At 39.5% G+C, this 21444-nt stretch overlaps 1 protein-coding gene across 6 annotated transcripts in view; it reads left to right on the top strand.

The window, feature by feature from the left end:
• RNF111 (ring finger protein 111) overlaps positions 1 to 14896 on the top strand; it is a 58871-nt gene extending 43975 nt beyond the window's left edge. For 2 of the 6 annotated variants that reach the window (XM_056130747.1, XM_056130746.1), the window contains exons 8-13: positions 1256 to 1381; positions 3129 to 3255; positions 8436 to 8528; positions 9912 to 10007; positions 11147 to 11250; positions 13242 to 14896. In XM_056130747.1, coding sequence (XP_055986722.1) covers positions 1256 to 1381; positions 3129 to 3255; positions 8436 to 8528; positions 9912 to 10007; positions 11147 to 11250; positions 13242 to 13359 — 664 coding nt within the window. In that variant the 3' untranslated portion in view covers positions 13360 to 14896. Of the gene's footprint in view, positions 1 to 1228; positions 1382 to 3128; positions 3256 to 8435; positions 8529 to 9911; positions 10008 to 11122; positions 11251 to 13241 lie in introns of all 6 variants that reach the window. The other 4 variants (XM_056130743.1, XM_056130742.1, XM_056130745.1 and 1 more) reach the window with 3 other exon arrangements.
• Positions 14897 to 21444: the final 6548 nt, after the last annotated feature.

The raw sequence follows: 21444 nt of genomic DNA, 5'->3' as shown, positions 1-21444 counted from the left end.
GTGTAACTTCTTCATTTAACTACTTAAGGTTATGTCCAGGATAGCTTGGTGCCAAGTTAATGTAGTAATGCTTTAGTGAGTTGATAGACTTGCATTCAATATCTAGAAAATGACTAGTCCTAAATTCTGGGGAGAGGGCTCAAAGGGTATGAGGTTCCGTGTTTGGCTTCAGCGCCACATGACTCCCAGAGCTGCACTGGGTGTAGTGCTGGGACATAGTAAGCACTACCAGTGTGTCCCTGGTGACCCACAAGCAGTGCTGGGTCAGAGTAGCACCACATTGTTGCACCCCACCTTTGAACCCCCAAATTTCATTGTAAGTAGTCCTCTACCCACCCTGAACCCAGCATCCCTGCGAAGTCCTCCCTGCCAAATGACTTGTTCCAGCTTGACATGCCGTATCTGTAAATGTGTTAGAAAACAGTAAAAATCAGATTTATCCTATTAAATTCAACCTCTTGTGAGCCATTTACTTAGAACCATATGATTGCTTTTGTAAATCTGATTTTAGGAAAAGAAAATAGAATAAACAAGATGCAGAATAATAAGGCTATTGTCTGTTTTCACATTATCTTTCATGCAAGTTCCTATCTGAACTTTCATATTTTATCTTTTTTTTTTCTTTTTTTGGGTCACACCCAGCGATGCACAGGGGTTACTCCTGGCTCTGTACTCAGGAATTACCCCTGGCAGTGCTCAGGGGACCATATGGGATGCTGGGAATTGAACCCGGGTCGGCCGCGTGCAAGGCAAATGCCCTACCTGCTGTGCTATTGTTCCAGCCCCTGAACTTTCATATTTTAAAAAAGATGTAAAGTTTTTTTCTTTCATTTTTTTAATTGGTTAAAATGACTGTTTCACTGTTTTATGAAAGTAAGCAATATAAAATAGGTTCCATTTTCCTGCTTGCCTATGTTTATATAAAAACTTTTGCACTAAAGTTTTTGCTTGGTATTTACTTATTTTTTTTTCTATTCTGTTTTTATTATTCTGTTTGAAAGATATGCTGTAAAGGAAGTATCCAGTATGTTAAAATAGTCTTTTTCTTTGGATAAAAGTCATTGAAGTAAGTGAGCAGTGAGAATTTGTGGAGTTACAGTTTGATGATTAATCAAAATGATTAATGTTATAATTATTGATTTTATTATTGATCTATAGATGTGTGTATATATATAAATACTATTTTTTTTCTGCCTTAAGAAATAACCAATTATTCAATTATTTCCAGTGGTCTTTTTGTGTTCTGTGTTTCCAGGCGGGCACATGAACGCCCCCCACCTCACCCACATAGGATGCACCCCAACTATGGTCACGGGCATCATATTCATGTGCCTCAGACTATGTCCTCACATCCGCGGCAGGCTCCGGAGCGATCTGCTTGGTCAGTATCTTATTTATTTCAAAACTTCACTCAGTAGTTGTGTAAAAGCTTCCAGAAGAAATGGTTGTAGTGGGTACCATATTGAAGGACAGTGTGTGAAAATGGACTTCCAGGTCAGTCGTGAGACACTTGTATGACGCTGTCTCTGAGAAGACCTGGAAAGGGCAGTTGCTTGATTTCTGTGAGCAGGGAACTGTGTCAAGTATTTGGGAGGTGAGGGGGGCAGGTAGAACTTGGGGCCACACCCTGTGGTGCTAAGGGTTTGCTTCTGACTGCACTCAGGAATCGCTCCTGGCAGTGCTCTGGGGACCACATTGGATGCTGGGATTGAACCTGGGCTGGCCACGTGCAAGTGCCTGTGTGCTTTACTTGAACCTGAGAGTCAGACATTTTTTAAAAAATTTCTCTTTGGGGGGTATCTTACCATCAAAGTTAACTGTAAATGGGTGTGCTTTTCACAAATTCTCTCTCTCTCTCTCTCTTTTTTTTTTTTGGTTTAGTTTTGGGGCCACTCTTGGCAATGCTTAGGAGTTACTCCTGGTTTGAGGGACAGTCTGCAGTATGGGATGCTGGGGATCAAACCTGGGTTGGCTGCGTGCAACACAAGTGCCCTACCCACTGTTCTAATGCTCCAGCCCCACAATTTATTTCTACCCCATTGCTGTTCTCAAATTTCCCTGCCCCTTACCTAGTGTGTAGTGTGGTGGTCTTTTTTAGAAAACTGAAATAGATTTTCTTTTTTTTTTTCCTCTGAGTTTATTGTGTGTAAGAAGTCACTGAGATCTTCACTTAAAATGCTTTTGAGGCAGGAAAAAACATGAAAATAGTAATTTGCTATTTACGAGTTTCATTCCATTTTTGGTGGCTGGAGATGGAAATAGAACCCTGTGCCTGACACATGCAAGAGAAGCACTTTACTACGGAGTTTCATCCCAGTTTCACCGATTTTATTCTTTCGACAAAATTTTATAGGGGCCAGAGATAGTCCAGGGGTTAGGGCACTTGTGACTGACCCGGGTTTGATTCCCAGCCCCATTTATGGTTCCTCAAACCCTGCCAGGAGTGATCCTTGAGCACAGAGCCAGGGTAAATCCTGAGCACAACTGAGTGGCAAAAAAAAAAAAAAAATTTTTAACCTTTGTTTTTTAAGGCCTAGAAGAAGTATTTGCTCTGCTAATTATTCTGATGCCAACAACCCAGAGACACCATTTTAATAAACAGAAACCTCTGAATCATCTACCAATTTTATAAATTTAAAAAGTATCTTGGGGCCAGAGAGATGGTATAGTGGGTAGGGTTTTGCCTTACGCAGGAACGACCCAATTTTGGTCTGTAGCACCACATTTCATTTCCAAATCCACCAAGAGTGATCCCTGAGTACAGAACCAGGAGTAATCTTGCACACAGCAGGATTTGACCCAAAAAACTTAAAATAAGCACTTTTTAAAAAAAAAAAAAAATAGGTCTTTTTTGTCTGCTCTTCAAGTTGAATAAAACTTTCAAGTCCTTTGTGTGATGTGAAACAGTATAAAACCTTGTTCCCCGGGGTCACAGAATCAATTTTTTTTTGAGGTTTAATTTCTGAAGTGAACAAAAAAATAGTAAACTATTGAAGCGAAGGTATACTTTTCTCAGCTGTGTAAGTTTCAGATTACCTTTTTTTTTTAAAGTCTTACATCTCCTTTCAGTTGAAAATGAAAATACTGTAAGTATGACTAAAAGTTCCGTTGTTCTTACTCTTTGTTAGGGAACTGGGAATTGAAGCTGGAGTGACCGCAGCTACTTACACACCTGGTGCATTGCATCCTCATTTAGCCCATTACCATGCGCCACCGCGACTTCATCATTTGCAGTTAGGAGCTCTTCCTTTAATGGTAAAATAGAAAAGTTTTTCAAATTCTCCTTTAAAAGTATTCATCTCTTAGCTTTTTACTGGAAATATTTTTAGCCTGTTGGATGTTACAGAAAAAAGCTGAGAGCTATTATACAGAAAATTTGAAATCTATGTTTATAATTTGTGTAGTAAAATATACTCTTATTAATGTAAAAATGTGATGACAGTTTATTCTTTGTGTACCAATGTAAAAATGTTGATCCTTTGTCACTGGGGCATTAGTTATTTTGCCATAAATGGTGATGGTCCATTCTGATGTAGTCATACTTTATTTTGTGATCTGCAGAAGCATTGTACTGTCTCTGATTCTGGATTGGATAGATTCAGGTTTTCACACTAATTTGAGTTTGAAAGAACATGTTTGACTAGAATTTATGGAGTTTGCTGTTTATAATACTAGTTATAAAAGTGGCACAGAGAAGGGGCTAATAGTGGTTTGTTGAGGTTAAGGATACTTCGAGGGGATTCCCAAATACTTCATTTTAAACGTGATTTCTAGTAAGGGTTTGGAATTCAGAATAGTGCTCTTATGTTTTAATATGTAAAGAGCTATCAAATAGCATAAGCACAAAGAAACACCAAATAAGTTGGTATTTCTAGATCTCAGAGGTTAGTTGGTCTTACTCAGCAATGAGAAGACTGTTCTGCTGAGAAACCGGTATTCAGGAAACATTAAAGGGTGAATGTCCTTTCATATTTGTTTTTAGAGTCATTTAGCCAGTTCATAGAAAGATTGCTGCCTCAGTGGTGTGAAGTAGATTTTAAGGTGAAATGAAAGAAACTAGGATGTTAAAGGAGCAATAGTGCAGCAGGTAGGACATTTGCTTTGTGTGCAGCTGACTTGGGTTTAATCCTCATATGGTCCCATCAGGCAAGTATGTTGTATAGCCTGACCAAAGTATACCAAACACACATGTGCTGCTTTAGGTACTTGCTTGCTTGTATTCTCTTATATACGGGCTGAACCTCCGTCCCTCTCAGAGAGCCCAAGAAGCTACGGAGAGTATCCTGCCTGCACGGCAGAGTTGGCAAGCTACTCAAGGCATATTCGATATGCCAAAAACAGTAACAATAACGGGTCTCATTCCCCTGACCCTGAAAGAGCCTCCAATACGGCAGTGTTAGGGAGGACAAGTAAGGAGAGGCTGCTAAAAATCTCAGAACTGGGACCCACTCGAGCAAATCAAACAATGGGACGACAGTGATACAGTGGTGGTCCCATCAGGAGTGAGCCCTGAGGACTGCTAGATGTCCCATTTCCCCATACAGTGAAAGAGAGAAAAGCTGAAGAGAAAAGTGTCTGAACAGAGACAATAACAACTGACTTTAAAATGACAGGACACATTTTGGTAATCTGAAAGATGACTTTCACATTGCTGCCTGGGCTATTAAGGTACGCTGTAAGGAACTTCCTATTGTTCATTGATTTGCTCAAGCGGGCACCAGTAACATCTCCATTGTGAGACTTTTTGTTACTGTTTTTGGCATATCAAATACGCCATGGGGAGCTTGCCAGGCTCTGCCATGCAGGCAGGATACTCTTGTTAGGTTGCCAGGCTCTCTGGGAGGAACGGAGGAATTGAACCCGGGTTGGCTGCGTGCAAGGCAAATGCCCTATCCGCTGTGCTATTGCTCCACCCATTAAGGTATATAGTGATGCTATTCTCTTGAGTTTGAGACACTTGAAGGCTTAAGGAAGAGGTTAGGTTAGGTTTGGGTATGTTGATCTGAGATCATGTATCTCAGTTGGAATAGGCAGTAGGAAGTTAATTTTGCTCTGGATCCTCAAGCCATATCTTTAACTCTTACAGTAAATTAATATATATGTATATTATATGTGTATCTGTTGTATATAAGTCTGTGGAAAAGGATTTGAATATGATTTTTAGCAAAAATATATAGAATGATAATGATTTCAGTAATAGTAATGGAGATGAGGGTGCTTCTGAGATTGTAATACGAGGGTAAACATGTGGATGATGATGGATACTGCTTGTTTTTTAAGCTTAGCTGTCAAGGGGAAGTAGATAGGAATTGCAATTAACACCTTGGGTTTGGAGGAACTTTGAAGATGTTTTGGAAAAGATACAGCATCATTAGTGAAAATGTATAGTATCCCTGGGACTGGGGGGCAGAAATAGATGGAACTCGTGATAGAGGGTAACTCTGAACAGGAAAAAGAAATGTTCTCCCTTAAAGTTAGAGAAGGGGGTCCAATGAAGGCAGAGGGCACATGCAGGTGGATGATTTGGGGGTGGGAGCAGAAGTTCATTCTGAATTTTGTTTTCTTAAAATTGTCTATGAGGTTGGGTTATATGCTGAGAGATTTGTAACACTGATGTTAATTGTAAGTTAAGATGCAGATATTAACTAGTAGGTTACTTGAAGGCATGGGCTGGAGCAATAGCACAGCTGTAGGGAGTTTGCCTTGCACGCAGCCAACATGGCCGACCCGAGTTCGATTCTTCCGCCCCTCTCGGAGAGCTTGGCAAGCTACCGAGAGTATCTCGTCCACACAGCAAAGCCTGGCAAGCTCCCCATGATGTATTCGATATGCCAAACACAGTAACAAGCCTCACAATGTTACTGGGCCCACTCGAGCAAATCGGTGAACAACAGGAGGACTGACCGATGTTAATTGTAAGTTAAGATGCAGATATTAAATATTAAATAGTAGGTTACTTGAAGGCATGGGCTGGAACAATAGCACAGCGGTAGGGAGTTTGCCTTGCACGCAGCCGGCCCGGCAGAGCTGGGTTTGATGAGCCTGGCAAGCTACTCGTGACATATTCGATATGCCAAACACAGTAACAACAAGTCTCTTAATGGAGACGTTACTGGGCCCGCTCGAGCAAATCGATGAACAATGGGAGGACAATGCTACAATGCATAAAAGGATTATTTTTCAAATCTAGTAAAACTTTTACCAATTGTGTTTCAGTGGAGGCTGATTTGAAATCAATTTTGTAGGTTTGTGGCTGGAGCAATAGCACCGTGGGTAGGGTGTTTGCCTTGCACATGGCCAACCCAGGTTCGATTGCCAGCATCCCATATGGTTCCCCAAGCACTGCCAGGAGTAGTTCCTGAGTGCATGAGCCAGGAGTAACCCCTGTGCTTTGCTAGGTGTGATCCAAAAAGCAAAAAAATAAAATAAAAATAAAATCTTTATAGGTTTATAAAGATGGGAGACTGGAGCTGGGACTTAGTGATAAAATGCCTTTCTTGTGTACATGAGACCTGAGTTTTAGCCCCCAACACTGTAAAAGAATTTTTAAAATGTTTTTTCTGGAAGGAAAAATTGTGCTCTATCTAAGAATCTCATTTTGGGGGAATATTCTGACTTGGGCATATCAGCTGTGCTCAGGGCTACTTCCTGACTTGTTTCTCAGGGATTGAACTGGGCCTGCAGCATGCAAAGCATGTGCACTGACCCTCTGAGCCATCTCCCTGACACTCCCTTGATCTTGTTGACTCTTGTTCCTGGTGGTCATATTGCTTAAGTTTGGTTTGGGGTCACACCTAGTGGTACTTAGAGAATTGTGCCGCAGACACTGAGCTAGCAATCGAGAATCATCATTCCTGTCACAAATGCAGGGTTAGATCATTGACATCCTTGGCTTGTAGTATTGACCTAGTCACAATCAGTTAAATCATAACCATGTTTTTGTGTATGTTTCTGTTTTAAGGTACCTGAGTTGATAACATGCTGTTGATTTCATTAACATTGAATGCAGCACTAGGACTCACATTTTCTGTAAGGTGCATCAGCACTTTCCTGCACTTAGGATCTAATGCACTTAGCCAGCATTTCAGCCTTATACTGGCTGTAAACAATATAGTCAGCAACAAAAAAGTACATATTATTAAGAAAAATGGCACTGGGGCCAGAGTACTAGTCCAGGGGTAGGGCACTTACTTGCCTTGCACGGTTCCGAACCAGGAGTAAGCCCTGAGTACTTCCAGGCATGGCCCAAAAACCAAAAATAAAAACCAAAAATAAAACCCAGAAAGAAAAGAAAACTGGCATTATAGAACAAAACAAAGACACTTATTTGTAGCATTAGAACTGCACAAGATAGAACCTTGTTAAACACAGTTGGACCATTCAGACAGATCACATAATTTGCTCCTTCTGTGCATTGGAGCGATAGCACAGCGGTAGGGCGTTCGCCTTACAAGCGGCCAACATGGCTGACCTGAGTTTGATTCCTCCGCCCCTCTTGGAGAGCCTGGCAAGCTACCGATAGTATCTCGCCCACACAAACAGAGCCTGGCAAGCTACCTGTGATGTATCCGATATGCCAAACACAGTAACAAGTCTCATGAGGGAGACCTTACTGGGCCCGCTCGAGCAAATCGATGAACAACAGGAGGACCGTGACCGTGACCGTGCGTGCTCACAAATGGAGTTAGAAATAAACTTCAGTATACGAATTAACAAAAAAGGATCTGTGAATAACCAGGTTTGACTATACCTGATTTTAAAAATCAGAAAATATTTTTTATCCACTCTGGAAAGGCTCTGTTCCCTCTTTTTGTCTCCTCAATTCAAGAGTTTTGCTACACTTAAAAATTTTTTTTTTAGAAAAACGGGCCAGGAAGATAGCTCAGGAAGAAAGACCATTCATGCTGGAGGACTGGCTGGGTTCAGTTCCCAGCATCACGTGGTTCTCTGATACTTCAGTGTGATCCCAAACCGAACTGAAAGTAGAAAACACTGTCAGAGCATTCACTGATAGAATGAGATGAAAAAACAAAGGAGTTTGTTTTTGACTCTTAGGGAGTTGAAGAATATTGGAAATATTTGTACATTTTCATTTTCTAAAACTTAATAAAGCTCTCAAACCAACAAGATCTTATGAAAAGCTCAGTCATTTTGCATTTAGATTTCTTAAATTTGGGCACTTTTTTAAATCTAGGATTCTTTGTGTAAAGTAAATCAAGAGGAAATCTGTTGTTTTGTGGAATAGCTATCAAGAGTATTGATTATATTTTAAGATTTATTATGTAAGAGATCATCTTCTATAGTAACCTAACCCAGTTATAGAATGAATAGTTGGATTATGTATAAATTCTGTGACTAAATTGAGATCTTCCATTTCTCAGTATTACAGTAAAACTTGAATCTCTTAATTTAACCTGTTGCTTTTATTAAAATAGGTTCCTGATATGGCAGGCTATCCTCACATCCGATATATTTCATCAGGATTGGATGGAACATCATTCAGAGGTCCATTTAGGGGCAATTTTGAGGTATATGATGAAATTAATGAAGATAATTTGCCAGTATGCTTAATGCAAAGATTGTCTAGTAGTATTCAGAATTGTGTAGGATTGCTGCAGTACTTGGGGATAACCAGGCAATAAAAAATCAATTTCTGATATGGTTCTGGGAGGTTTATGGAAAGATTATAATTAATCCAAATCATAGTGACTGACCCCAGCTTGTTGCCCTGCACCGCCTATGGTTTCCAAGCACTGCCAGCAGTAATCCCTAAGCACTGCTGGGTGTGGCCAAAAATCAAAAAACAATTATAATCTTAAAAACATACCCATGCAAAACCAAAAAACGTTACCCATGCTTTTTAGAGAAAAATAGGGTCCTGACAAATGGTACATACAGGAGGTAAGGCACTGGCCTTGCACATGACTGACTCGGATTTCATTCGTTATACTCCATATGTACTCAAGCCCTTCCAGGAGTGATCCCTGAGTGAATAACAAGGAGTAATCCCTGAGCACAGCCAAGTGTGCTCCAAAACCAAGAATAATAAGAAGAAAAGTCTGGGGGGTGTATCTTAGTGTCAGAGCACTACCTTACTTTTATGAAGCCCTGGGTTCCAATCCTAGCATGCGAAGGACCCCAGAATCAATCCCCAATGCCACATCACCTCTGGCTGCAGCCCTGGTTAACCCCAGAATCACTAAGTCAGTCCAGAAACATAAACAAGTAATGAAAAGATCAAATATTAAAAATAGGGGACATGATTAAATTACTATAAATCTTTAAGCCTAATTTTTTTTTAAAAAAGCATTACTGAAGAAAAAGAAACCTAATAATTCAGATGTTATAACCAGATGTTTAAAAATGAAAGTTTCATTAAGAGCAGATCATTTATTTGGTTGATTTAAACTTTTGTATCTTTATGTTGATTTGAAATTTGGAGTTAGTGAGGTATAGGATTATTGGTTTTTTCTTCTATATACTAGAGTAAGCATCTATATACTGTATTGTTCTAATTTGTAATAATAACTTTCTACATGTCCTCAGTTGGCCAAGGAAAATAAACAATCTTATATTACCCTATATAAAAAAATGATATATACCGGGTGTAGTCAGCAAAGCACTTGTTGGCACTGACTTGTAGCTAACCTGGGTTCTGTCCCTAGTCCCTGACAACACATTTGGTCCCTAACGTACCTGAGCACAAAAGCTAGGAGTGAGTTCTGAGTATAGCCAGGTGTGGCTCCAAAACCAGCCAAATAAACAACCATGTATATCAACAGCCACTTATTTCTACATCATAGGTCTTTTTGACCACTCTAGTTTGGAAATTTATTGCTTTTTCAGTTAAGATTGTGCTGTTAAGGGAATAATCATCCTTGTTTATAATACTAGTTAATGTTGACTTCCAGGAACTGATACATTTAGAAGAAAGATTAGGAAATGTCAACCGTGGAGCATCACAGGGGACAATTGAAAGATGTACATATCCACACAAATACAAAAAGGTAAGGGCTTACTCTGTAACTTCTATAATATCATCGTAGAGATCTGTAAAATTTAATGTTTTGGACTTTTGAATTTGTAACTATATAAGTACATTTTCATTAAAATAATACATAAAAAATAGAAAGTACAAGAATATCACTCTGAAGTTTATCCTACTGATCCCCAGTCTTCTTTCTCAAAAGAAGATTTGTGAATAAGGATTTCTTAGGTAATTTTTTGGGATGTTTTTATGCATTTATGTATTTTTTTCCTCTTAGAAAGTAAACACTGGGGCTAGAGAGGTTCATGGGTTAAGGCATTTGATTTGCACTTTGCCTATCGTGTTCTAATCCCTGGCATTGCACAGAATGCCCCAAATACCACCAGGGGTTACGCTTTGAGCACAGAGCAAGAAACAGCCCCTGAGTACTGCTGGTGAGACTCAAAGACTAAACAGGACAAAGAGGATATTATAAAGTTTGGGGTATTTTGTTCTATGTCAATGTCTGGTCATCACTTCTAGTCTTTTTGGTTGTTAATAAAGATTTCCATTATATGACAGTATGTTAACTATTTATTTTAATGGACATTTAGTTGGGCAATATTTCTTGTATTCTGTTCTCAATTTCATATGTGGTGTATTTTATTTAGAAGTTGGGAAAACGTTAAATATCAATCTCATACGTGGTATTATATTTCAAAGTTGGGGATATGTTAAATGTGTTATATGTAAAATATAGAGTGCTATAATTAAATCTTTTTACCTATTTTCTAGGAGCGTTAATAACATTACCACTAAATTTAAGTCTTTTCACTGAGTAAAATACTATTATCGGCATTAGCTTGAAACATTACTGAAACAAAGATTAGCTATGCTTATGATAGGACAAAATAATTTCTATTGTCATCCGAGTTGTGGATTTAAACTAATGAACTTAATAAAATTTTTAGGTAATGAACAGTCAGTTTTGCTTTTGATACATTATGTAAGAGTATTTGAACGTAGTCATTTAATTTTTTCATTAAGTAATTATACCTGGGAGATAAGTTGTGGGTGAATGTTTTGTTTTGTTTTGTTTTTCACATAAATGCAGACTTTACTCAGTTGTTCAATAATGTCATCTCTACTAATAAGGTAACAACTGATTGGTTCTCACAGAGGAAACTGCACTGCAAACAAGATGGGGAAGAAGGGACTGAGGAAGACACAGAGGAAAAATGTACTATCTGTTTGTCTATTTTAGAGGAAGGTGAAGATGTGAGGTAACTAGATACTAATTACCCAAAACCCTTGTTAAGACAATAGAAGAAATTATATTTGAAGATCAGCTAGAAACTAAAGATTACTTCTGGCATACTGTTGCTAATCTCTGATATGTAGAGTTGCCTTCGCACAGTGAGTGAAAGAATAGAAAGTAGAGTAAAAGAATAGAAAGAATTGAGAGATTCAGATCTCTGTAGTACCAGTGAAGGGTTGGGAAATACCTTATTCACTTTTAGGGCCCCACCAAGACTTAACCAGGGAAATTTTATGGTCATAATTATCTTCAATAAGTCTATAGGAAGAAGAATTTGAGAGGCTGTGGAGTACACAATATTATATTTTTATTAATATATTTTCAGAATTTAGGATCCAGAGAGATAGTATAGCAGGTAGGGTGCTTGCCTTGCATATGACTGTCCTACATTTAATCCCTGATACTACATATATCCCCTGAGCACCTCAGAGTGTGGACCTCTCCCCTCCAAAAGGAATTTAAAATATTGCCCAATGTTTAAAGAGGATCCAGATTAGCTCCATGCAATGTTTTCATAAATTGTAATTGTAAGTGTGTTATAAATTGACCTAAAATTCCCTATCAATTTTTCGGACTATTGTCTTCATGTACTTTGTGGTATACAACATGTTGTTAAACTACTACTATTTTCAGACATATTCCCAATTAACTAATAGTTTTGTTCAGTTTTTTTTAATATAACCCATTCTCTAATATAACTGTTTAACAGTTTCTGTGATTGTACGTAATAGAACCATGTAATAACTTTGTATTACTGTAATTTATAAGGATAACTCATACTTTCATTTGACTGAGAGAAGAAACAGTTACAATACCATATACATATAAGGTTATTTGAACATCGTAGTCTTGGGGCTGGAGCAATAGCACAGCGGGTAGGGCGTTTTCCTTGCGTGTGGCCAACCAGGGTTCGATTCCCAGCATCCCATATGGTCCCCTGAGTGTCGCCAGGGGTAATTCCTGAGTGCAGAGCCAGGAATAACCCCTGTGATGAACATCATAGTCCTAATGAAAGTTTATAAAGATATAAATTGTTTTAACTTTACTATTCAAGGAGTAATTGGAACATCTTAGAAACTGTATTTATAAAACATCTGGATATAATTAATAGTACTACATTTAAAAAAATCTGGATATATTAAGTAAATATAAGAACAACAAATTTAGAAAATAAGATAATCCTTAATTAGCCCAACATGGGTGCTATATATTTACAGTATGAGTTTTAATGTTTTTGAGAGAATAAGATAAAATAATATTTTTAAGGTACTTCACATGTCAGCAATGGCTTTAAAAAGTGTATTTGGAGGACTAGGCACTTTAAGGCACTTTCCTTGCATATGGCATATCTTGAGTTCAGTTCCTGGCATAGTATACAGTCTCTGCCTCCTATCCTGACCCACATCCTCTACATTGCAAGGAGTAAGCCCTGAACCCCACCAGGTATAATGAAAAAAAAAAAAGTTTTTGACTCCAGAGAGAGCCAGAGTGTTGGAGTGCAAGCTTTGCCTGTGTGCCTCGTGTTTGATCCCTGGCACCTTTTATCCCTGAGCACTGCTGGGGAGCCCCCACCCCTCAGCAGAAGTGTATTTGAAGTTGTGTACCAGGAAGCTTAGAGCCAGCTTCAGTATATGCGGCAGTCCCATGAATAGTAATAGAACTAGAATAACTGCCAGTGTAATTCTTATTTTTACAGCTTATAAGAAATAGATATTGTTCAGTTAATTTGGTTGTTTCCTAGCTGCATTGTGGTTTCTTATACATTTTATTGCCCAGAGTGCTCATCTTTGGTATTAGGTTTAACTCATTAGAGAGGTTTGTTTATTTCTATAAGAGAATGGTACCTAGAAACTTGAAAATACTCCTGAGTTATTGTACATATCATTTGGTTACAAATCACTGTATATGCTTTACCATAAAATTGACATTTGCTTTTATTTTGTTTACTTACCATAGACGCCTTCCCTGTATGCACCTTTTCCACCAAGTGTGTGTTGACCAGTGGTTGATCACCAATAAGAAGTGCCCCATATGTAGAGTGGACATTGAGGCCCAGCTGCCCAGTGAAAGTTGACACCATGTTTCAAAACTCTTGCCCTCCCTCTCATTCCCATCCTCCTGGTACTGCAGTCAACCAAAGATGGCATGACTTACCTGCGCAGATTTGGAAGCCTGGAACTTCGAGTGCTGGCTCTGCTATATGGTACAACTAATGCTAGATCTACAGTTTATGTATACAGTTGATTTTGATGTATTTATAAAAGCTTTTTTTTTTTCTAGATTTGACATTTTTCCTGTATCATTTTACTGTATTTTTGCATGGTTCCTTGTATTGCATTTCTTTGCACATATTATGGGCTTGTGACCCTAAACTTGCAGGCAAGATTAGCTGCTTTAGTAAGTAGAATTTTGTGGTCTTTTTGTTTTTTTTACATAGTATTGGGACTTGAGAATTATGAATTTTTTTTTATCCATTACTAACCTTTAATTTAATCAATCATGTGCTTTAGTTTAATGTATAAAGATCCTCTAGAAAATGATAATATTGTGTATTAAGACATTCCTTAATTAGGACAAAATGGCTGCTGTATAATTACAATATGGATATTTTGAGTTAATACCATCCTTAATGCTGGGAACAGAATACAAACCATATTCAGTCAGATGCAGGTGGTATTCCTATCACCAGAGTGATCACTAGAAAATTTCTTGGTGTATCCTTTTCCTTTTGGCACAGTGCAGATAGAGTTGAATATTGATATCTTTCATTGAGACTGCTGTTCTGATTGTATTTATCTTTTTTTCCTACATTGTTTAGAACTTTATTTCCCTGATTCAATTTTTGCTGCTGTGAAACAGCTCTGATGAACACTAATATTAATTTCAATTAGCTGGATTGTACATAATTGCAGATTTAACAAAATTTTAGGGAAATTGAAGAAGACATGTAGAATTTGTTCAGTCTTCTGATAAGTACGTATAGTCTTTATGTACTTATCTGCTTACATTAATTTTGTCAGCACATTCAGTCAAGATTTAGAATTGCAATCATTGGCAGGTATCTGCATTCATAGAACTTCTAAATGTCCCAGGATCGTTTTAAGGGATTTTTATTAGTTTAAAGATAAATAAAGTCAGCTGAACCTACATGTCTCTTGTTTTATTTCTCTTTAAACTTGAAAACAGTAAATCTGCAGATACTGTGAGGCACAAATTATACTGTTAACCTACTGTTGCTCTGGTTTTAGACTCCCACTTCATACGTTACCAAGAGTCGATCACTGATTTAAATTTTAATTTCTATAGTTAAGATTTACTGCATAATATAGAGTATAAAGTTAAGTTAATGTACTAACATTTCTCCTTTGGAGAAAGTTTTAATCCACTTCAGGATGCATATTACCAGATACTTTCATATACAGGATAGCCTAATTTTATGTCTAATGTGCTTATACTATGCCCAGATTGCAGTTGCATCCAGTCAGTGACATCACTGCCTGTATGTGGAAGACATGTTCCCATGGGTCATATGTGAAGATGTCAATAAGCTTGCATTAAGCCACCTGCTTTGTAAGTGGACTGATGAATAAATAACTTATATTTCTATTGTCTTTGTGTTTCATCATTAGTTTTTGTTTTTAAACTTTACATTAAAGCTCTTGCCAAATAGTGATCTCACTCAAGAGGACACTAGCATAACTTGGTGTTCATTTTGTTCAGTTAACTTGCCTTTTTTGTATTACATAATCTTACACTGTAGCAACTTGTCAAGATAAACATATGTTTCAGCATACTGTGTGCCGAAATGGAGGATGGACTAAAGTTAAGAGATTCAGATACAGGGCCAGAGAGATGTACAGGAGGTATAATATCTTTGTCCAACTTGTAGCTGTTTCACCCTGGCTCCATCTGCAGAATCACACGTGGTCCCTCAGCATGCCAGAGGTCACTTTTGAACACCACTAGATATGGCCCAGCCCATCCCCACCCACGTCATACTCCAGAGAAAAAAAATTTAGGTGCAAAATATTTTTACTAAATGAGTAATCTATAATTAAGGATGGGAACAAGAGGAGAGAAAGTGCCATTGGCACATCTGGAGTTCTGCCTAGGGACTGATGAAGTGTTTGAAGATGAGAATTTTGATGTAATGGGGTCCTATTCCTATCTTCTCCCCCACCCCCAGACATAGGCAGTACAGATAGATTTCTCTTTTTAAATACAACTTTAGATTTAGGTACATGACTAACTGGTCTCTGTTTAATAATTGCTACTGATTTTTTTAACAGAGAAGCATTTAAATTTTTAGTACTTAAAAATCTATTTAATAAAAAGTCTCTGTGGCATATACCTGAAATACTAATTTAGGGGTGTAATAAGCTACTGCAGTTGTGATTAGTTATGAGCGTAGTAAGGAAGAAAGGAATTTTAACTTTTGGGGCATAGGTGTCTAACATACCTGCTACATCTTCTGTCAAAATGAACATCTCCATAGCTGTCCAGATACTTTAAATTCTTTTGTCGTAAAATCTTTATTTATGTTTTTATTGTTAACATGCTAGTGATAAACTGATACCTAAAACATATTTCCTACTCGTGTAACTTTTTAATGCTGCCTAGAATATTTTATCATGATCCACAACAACTTGACATACAAACAGGTTCTGTTTTAAAAAATTGTATTTGTAATTAATTGAAACACTGAAATTAAAATATAAACTCCTGTGGTCATTTCTTTTGTTTTTCATGAATGAAAAGAACATAAACTTTGCAAACAATAAATTTTCTTGTTTGGTGTCCTGAGAGATAATACCGAGCACTTTCCCTTTTTATGACTCCGTTTCAACCCCCAGCACTCCATATGGTCCACTACTGAGCACAGAGCCAGGAGTAAGCCCTTAGTACTGCTGACTGTGGCTAAAACACCTCAAAACTGAAGAAGGATATTTTTTTTTCTTGGCCGTTCACTTAATGGATAACAGTATTGACAATAGTGAGGTGAATTCTCATTTTTCTAACATCCAGGAAATCCCCAACAACATGGGGTGCTCCCCATGTGTTATGTTCAGAACCAAGTCTTCAAATTCCTAACAATTTTTGTAAGAAAGATGATGAGAATCGGAAGAGAGTAGCTAAGTTTCCCATCCACTGTCTCCTAACCTGCTGTTGGCAAAGAACAGAAGACCGGGAGAGCACAGACTGCAGGAAGAGCACCATCTCGGATTCCCTGCACTGATGGATGTGGCCCAGAAAACAAAAGGAGTAAATGGGACACACAGTGTGACCCAATGGTAAAAAAATGTGTGTATGGGTCCCTGGGTTCCATTTCTAGCACTGCTGAAAGAAGGAAAAGGAAATAAATGCCTCTCAGTGACCTGCATTCTGGACTACCATGTTATTAGAATTTGCTCAGAGGAGCTGTTAGTGTCTACAGTTCCTTGAGTTCCATTATTAGCCCCATAATCCCCCAAATTTCATATTGCCCTTTCCTTCAAATAGTTGCTGCTTTGTAATCCTCAACTTTGACTGGGCTGATAACAACCATTTCTTAGTTTCTATGAGTCAGGATTTGAGGAGCAGCTTTGCATGTGGTAACTGGGGCTGTTATAAAAGTCAACCTGATAGATCTGTTGGTACAGTACATTCTCTGCTTTCTCTGCCTCAGTATTGTACTGAAACTGCTTTAAGGTGTGAAGGAGGGGGGAGGGGGATTTATAGAGTGATTCATGATGTTTCTTGTAAGTTAGCAAGAGCTACAAGGATAATTGACCAGAGCCTAGAGAAATAGTACAAAGGTTAGTGTACTTGCCTTGCTTGCAGGAGATTTTGTTATCCTTTTGTGCACCTTATCTTGCAAGTTTAAAGGAATTATGGAAGGCAGAGACTTGGTCTTTTACTCTCCTAAGCAGTATGCATGGATATTTGCACAATCTGTTTTCTAAGCAGTATGCACAGAGAAGGCAGTGTGTATGATTAAAGTTAATTCTTTTAAAAATCTTGGACTCGGGCTGGAACAATAGTACAGTGGTAGGGCACTCTTTGCAATGGCTGACCTGAGTTCGATCTCTGACATCACATATGGTCCCCAAGCCCTGTCAGGCATGAACCCTGAACCCAAAATCAAACAAACACACAAAATAGGTCAGAGAGTGTTCAGGAGTTGTGGCGCTTGCGTTGTACATCACTGACTCAGGCTCAACCCCAGCAACATCTAAGTCCCCCTCCCCAACATGCCAGAGTGATGATCCCTGAGGACAGAGAGAGGAGTAAGTTCTGAACACCTCTGGGTGTGGCCCAAGAAGAACATTTAAAAGTGAATAATCCAGGAATCAGAGAATACAGTGGATAAGGCGATTGCCTTTTTCATATGGGGCATCCAGGTTCTATTCCTGGCATCCTATCCTACACCCTGAGCACCGCCAGGAGTAATTTCTGAGTGAAGAGCCAGGAGTAATCCCCCAAGCATTGCCAGGTATAGTCCTGAAAAAAGCAAAAATAAATAATGCACAAGTTTGAGACCCAGATTTTTTTTTATTATTCCTCTGCCCCTCTCGGAGAGCCCGGCAAGCTACCGAGAGTATCTCGCCCGCACGGTGAAGCCTGGCAAGCTCCCCGTGACGTATTCGATATGCCAAACACAGTCACGACAAGAAGTCTCACAATGGAGACTTTACTGGGCCCCCTTGAGCAAATCAATGAACAACGGGAAGACAGTGTTTATATAGCACTGTCCTCCCTTTGTTAGGGGCTGGAGAGAGAGTACAGTGAGTCAGGAGTGATCCCTGAGTGCAGAGCAAGATGGAAACTGAGCACTGCTAGGTGTGACCTGCAAAGAAACAGAAAAAAGCAGAGAAGGGATGAAAGAGAGGGAGGGAAGGTGGGAGGAAGGAAGAAAGGCAGGAATTTTGCTTGCAGAAATTCTTGAGTTTTTGCAGAATTTCTTGAGCTTTGCCCATGAAACTGAAATACTGCCCATGGGAAAAGGTCTGGAAATCTAAAAGAATGAAGTAGATAAGATGACTAAGAAGTGGGACAGAGTACAGGGGCTGTGGCACTCAGTCATGCAGTTGCGTGCAGGCAACCCCCAGTTTGATCCTGGCACTTCCTAAACATGTCTGGAAGTGACCCCTTGAGCACTGAGCTGGGATTATTCTCTGAGAAGCTGCAAATCGGAGAATCTGACTCAGAGCAAACAAATCTTTAGTGATTCAGAGAATAGTCCCCACAGTGAAGACTTTCGGACTCTATCCCATGCTGGCGAATTTTGGGGTCAGAGAAAATAAAATTCTCCTTTGGCACCAACTCCAAGATCTAAATGTTTGCGTGGAAATCTTGGAACCCAGGTCTCTGGGTCCATTCAAAGGGGTTACAAGACATTAGGCGACAGCTGCCCAGAAAACCCAAGTTCCTGCCAAACCTAGTCACGCAGGCTAACCTGGAACTCACAAGGAGATTTTGTCTGGGGTGCTGTCTCTTCCCGCAGTGACCTCTGCTCACTCTTCACCTCGTCCCCAGACGTTCGAATGCCTACTGTTTTCTCCACTCTTTGATTTCCTTTCCTTGATTTGCTTCAAACGTCCCACTTTCCTGTCAGATGTCAATAGAGTGGGCAATAAGAGTTGAGAGCACAGGCTTTGGAGTCAGACCCAATAGTTGTTGTTTGGTTATTGTTGGTTTTTTTTTTTTTAAGTTTCTGGGTCACACCAGGCAATGCCCAGGGTCGCTTTTGGCTCTGCACTCAAGAATTACTTGTGGGGCTCTGAGTGACCATATGGGGTGCTTGGCCGACAAACCAGGGTCAGCAGCGTGCAAGGAAAACACTCTACCTGCTATTCTGTTGCTCAGCATCCCCTGCCCCACCCCCGATCTGATTTAGTTTTGAAACAAGTATTCTGGCTGCAGCCAAGACATTGAAAGACTAAGGGTCTGAACAATAAAACAGCAGGTACATGCTTGTCTTGCCAAGCAGCCACTGGGTTTGATCCCCAGCACCCCATATGGTCCCCTAAGCTCTGCCAGGATCCCTGAGCACAGAGCCAGGATTTAGTCCTGAGCAGAGCCTCAGGTAGCCCCCAAAACAGCAAAACGAGACACTGAAACACTGAACCTTAGTTTCTTTGTCTGATAAATTGGAAATACCACTAGTCTATAAGGGTTATGAGAGTTCAAGAATAATACTGGGTATTTGATCATTATGTGATTGTAACTCAGACATGAAAGCTTGTAACTATCTCACGGTGAATCAATAAAATTAAAAAAAAAACGCTATGCCTCTGGGCACTCTGGGAAGAAACTGAAAAAAAAAATATTTCTGTAGGACTGGAGAGGACAGTAGGTAAGGTACTTGCCTTACATGCAGCCAGCTGGAACAGTCCTGGAGCAAGCACTGCATGTGGTCCCTGAGCGACTGCCAGGAATGACCTCCATGTACAGAGCCAGGAGTAATTCTTGAATATGGCTGAGTGTGGTTCCACCAAAAACATTTATGTAAATTAGTATTTAAGAAGAGTGACCTGTCAGTGTTATCTATAACACAGGAAACAGGAAACAAATATATAGAACTGAAAAAATATATAGAACTATATTTCGTAAGGGCTGGATATATACTATAGTGGGTAAGGCCTTTGAGTTCGATCTCTGGTACCATATAGGGTCTCCTGAACCCTCCAGGAGTAATCCCTGTGTGCAGAGCCAGCAGTGACCCCTGAGTGCTAAAGGATGTGGGCCCTCGACATATAAAAGAGGCATGGAATAATAGTACAGTGGGGCGGGCATTTGCCTTGCACACAGACCAGAGCTCGATCCTTGTAATCCCATATGGTCCCCTAAATACTTCCAGGAGTAATTCCCGAGTTCAGTGCCAGGAGCAAGCCTTGGGCATTGCTAGGTGTGGCTCAAATTAAAACGAAATAACACTTCACCCTTCTTAAATTTTTGACATGGCAAATGTGAATTAAGTTTTTTCATTTTCCTTTTCTTTTTGCATTGTCAAGATTGGAACTCAGGGCTTCACAAGCATTCACACTCTACTGTTGAGCAATATCCCTGGCCCACTGCAAGTATTTTTTAATAAAATTACTTTCATTATTCATGTCATTTGTTTATAAAGCTCTGTGAGTCTGCAAGTATGGCTGGTATAGCTGTAGAATTATATTAACACACACACATACACATACAGGGATACATTAGGACAAGGAAAGGGGTGCAGAAGTGCCGGAATATAATTCAGATCATAGACTTCAAGCTCTTGATATCACAATAAAGAATATTTTTTTTCTACTTGTTGGGGTCACACCCAAGCTGGAGATGAAATTCAGCGTCTCTCACAAGCAAACCATATACTCTATCATTTGTGCCACATCCCTGGTCCCAATGTACAAAGTTTTTTAGGAAGTAGAAGTCAGGTCCAGGGGAAAGTGCCCTTGGATGCTGCAGACCTGAGTTCAATCTCAGACACTGCATATAGCCTATTGCCAAGACCTGTTGTGTCCAGTTCTACCTCCCAGCCCTCCCACAACTCCAAATAAAAATAATAAAATAATAAAAGAGTAGGAGCAATAGGAAACTTTGCCCAAGATTTTAAAAGTTTTTTATTTATTTGTTTATTTTTTGCTTTTTGGGTCACACCCGGCGATGCTCAGGGGTTACTCCTGGCTCTGCACTCAGAAATTCTGGCGGTGCTTGGGGGACCATATGGGATGCTGGGAATAGAACCTGGGTTGGCCGTGTGCAAGGCAAAAGCCCTATCCGCTGTGCTATCGCTCCAGCCCCCAAGCTGTTTAATTTCTAAATTTTATTTTCATAAGGTTGTTCACATTAATTGATTACATTCAATATTTCAACACCAATCCCACCACCATTACACCTTCCCACCACCATACAAGTCTGCCTACCACAGGCAGATGCCAGATTTTCTATTGCTTATTATGAATATCATGAGAAGTCGCCCCGCTGCTGGAATTCTAAAATTGTGAATGATTGGGGTCTGGAGATATCTCTGTAAGGAGCTAATCCATTTTGAGATTGATTTGGGAGTCTCTGGATCAATGTCCTTGATGCGCTGAGATGGCACCCGAGTCAGTTGGTGGGCTGACAGCCAGGACCCCAAGGATGGGGACTGGAAGGGACGCCCGTCCCCGCCGCCAGCATGTGGCCTGGA

The sequence above is a fragment of the Sorex fumeus genome, unplaced genomic scaffold (assembly GCF_029834395.1).
Source record: "Sorex fumeus unplaced genomic scaffold, SorFum_2.1 ptg000081l, whole genome shotgun sequence".
In the NCBI taxonomy this organism is placed as follows: Eukaryota; Metazoa; Chordata; class Mammalia; order Eulipotyphla; family Soricidae; genus Sorex; species Sorex fumeus.
The sequence above is the reverse complement of the archived record's forward strand: the minus strand, read 5'-3'. Positions and strand labels throughout refer to the sequence as shown.